This window comes from Sinocyclocheilus anshuiensis, unplaced genomic scaffold, assembly GCF_001515605.1.
Source record: "Sinocyclocheilus anshuiensis isolate Anshui unplaced genomic scaffold, SAMN03320099.WGS_v1.1 scaffold1810, whole genome shotgun sequence".
NCBI lineage: Eukaryota > Metazoa > Chordata > Actinopteri > Cypriniformes > Cyprinidae > Sinocyclocheilus > Sinocyclocheilus anshuiensis.
Genome location: NW_015547669.1, coordinates 755,116 through 756,387, shown reverse-complemented (window position 1 = coordinate 756,387; position 1,272 = coordinate 755,116). Strand labels below are relative to the sequence as shown.

The window sequence follows — 1,272 nt, the reverse complement described above, 5'->3', positions numbered from 1 at the left end:
TGTTCTCCCTGTGTGTGTGTGTGTGTGTGTGTGTGTGTGTGTGTGTGTGTGTGTGTGTGTGTGTGTTGTAGATTCGAGCGGGTGAACCCGCAGCCATAATCTCCCGTGAGCTTTCCGAACAGACCAAGGGTCACATGCACGCGGGTGACATCACCTACACCGTCCAGGCCATGGGTCACCTGATCGACCTGCTGGATGTCCAGCTCAGGAATCTCACCCCCGGGGGAAAGGACAGCGCCGCCCGGAGCCTCAACAAGGTACTGCGTCTGACATACAACACTATAGTATATGTCAAGTCAAATGTATTAGTATAGTGCTATAAACACTATTTCAGAGCAGCTTTACATAAAATCATGATGTTGATGTTTATAATATCTTAATATCTTCATGCCTTAAAGTTGTGTAGAGCTGAGGGATAACATTTTGCAATCTGAAATCATTCATACTAGAGCCCGACCGATATATCGTTTTGCCGATTTTATCGGCCGATATGAGCCTGTCGCAGATATATCGGTATCGGCGAATATGTCACTGATATGACCATTTTTTTAACAGAACATAAAACGCAGATAAAATGCTTGTAAATGGTGTAATTACGTAGTTTGTCCAACAGAGCATGCTCCATTGTTTGCTACTGGCGACCTGGATGAAACACTTTTAAAGCTTAAGTGTATGGAATACCGCTGAAACTTTGAACGGTCATATCTCCGTAACGGCGCAGCGGATCCGCACCAAATTCGGGGGATCCCATCAAAAATGGTGTAATTACTTAGTTTGTCCAGCAGAGCGCGCTCCATTGTTTGCTACTGGCAACCTGGATGAAACGCTTTAAAGCTTAAGTGTATGAAATACCATTGAAACTTTGAATGGCCGTATCTCCGTAACGGCGCAGCGGATCCGCACCAAATTCGGGGGATCCCATCAACTCGAGGAACCCTCTCGAACGCCGAATCGAGTGTACATTTCGAGGCCCCCTCTCGAATGAGACCACCCCGGCATCGATAGCCCATGGGGTCCGGGAGTTATGGGCGGTTAAATTCGTGGTCAGGCTCGAGCTGAAGGGATCCCCCGAAATTGGTGGAGATCCGCCGCCGCATCTGCGAGATAGTGACACCAGCCAACACTTTCACTTCAGTAAGGAGGTCTCTTGTTCAGGCAGCATCATTCAAGCGTTGTCTTAAGTGCCCCGCGAAGTGGACTTCACATGATATTCCGCCATGATTCCAGTTCCAAGGGAACATACACGTTACTTTCAAAGGGCATTAAAGTGCA

The 1,272-nt window shown here is 47.6% G+C and overlaps 1 protein-coding gene across 1 annotated transcript in view; it reads left to right on the top strand.

Annotated features, from left to right (window-relative positions):
* The first annotated feature begins 73 nt into the window (after window positions 1-73).
* The window catches only part of LOC107702709 (adhesion G protein-coupled receptor L3-like), a 64,051-nt gene continuing 62,852 nt past the window's right edge, over window positions 74-1,272 (top strand). Inside the window, exon 1 of the mRNA XM_016505108.1 lies at window positions 74-257. Coding sequence (XP_016360594.1) covers window positions 135-257 — 123 coding nt within the window. The 5' untranslated portion in view covers window positions 74-134. The remainder of the gene's footprint in view (window positions 258-1,272) is intronic.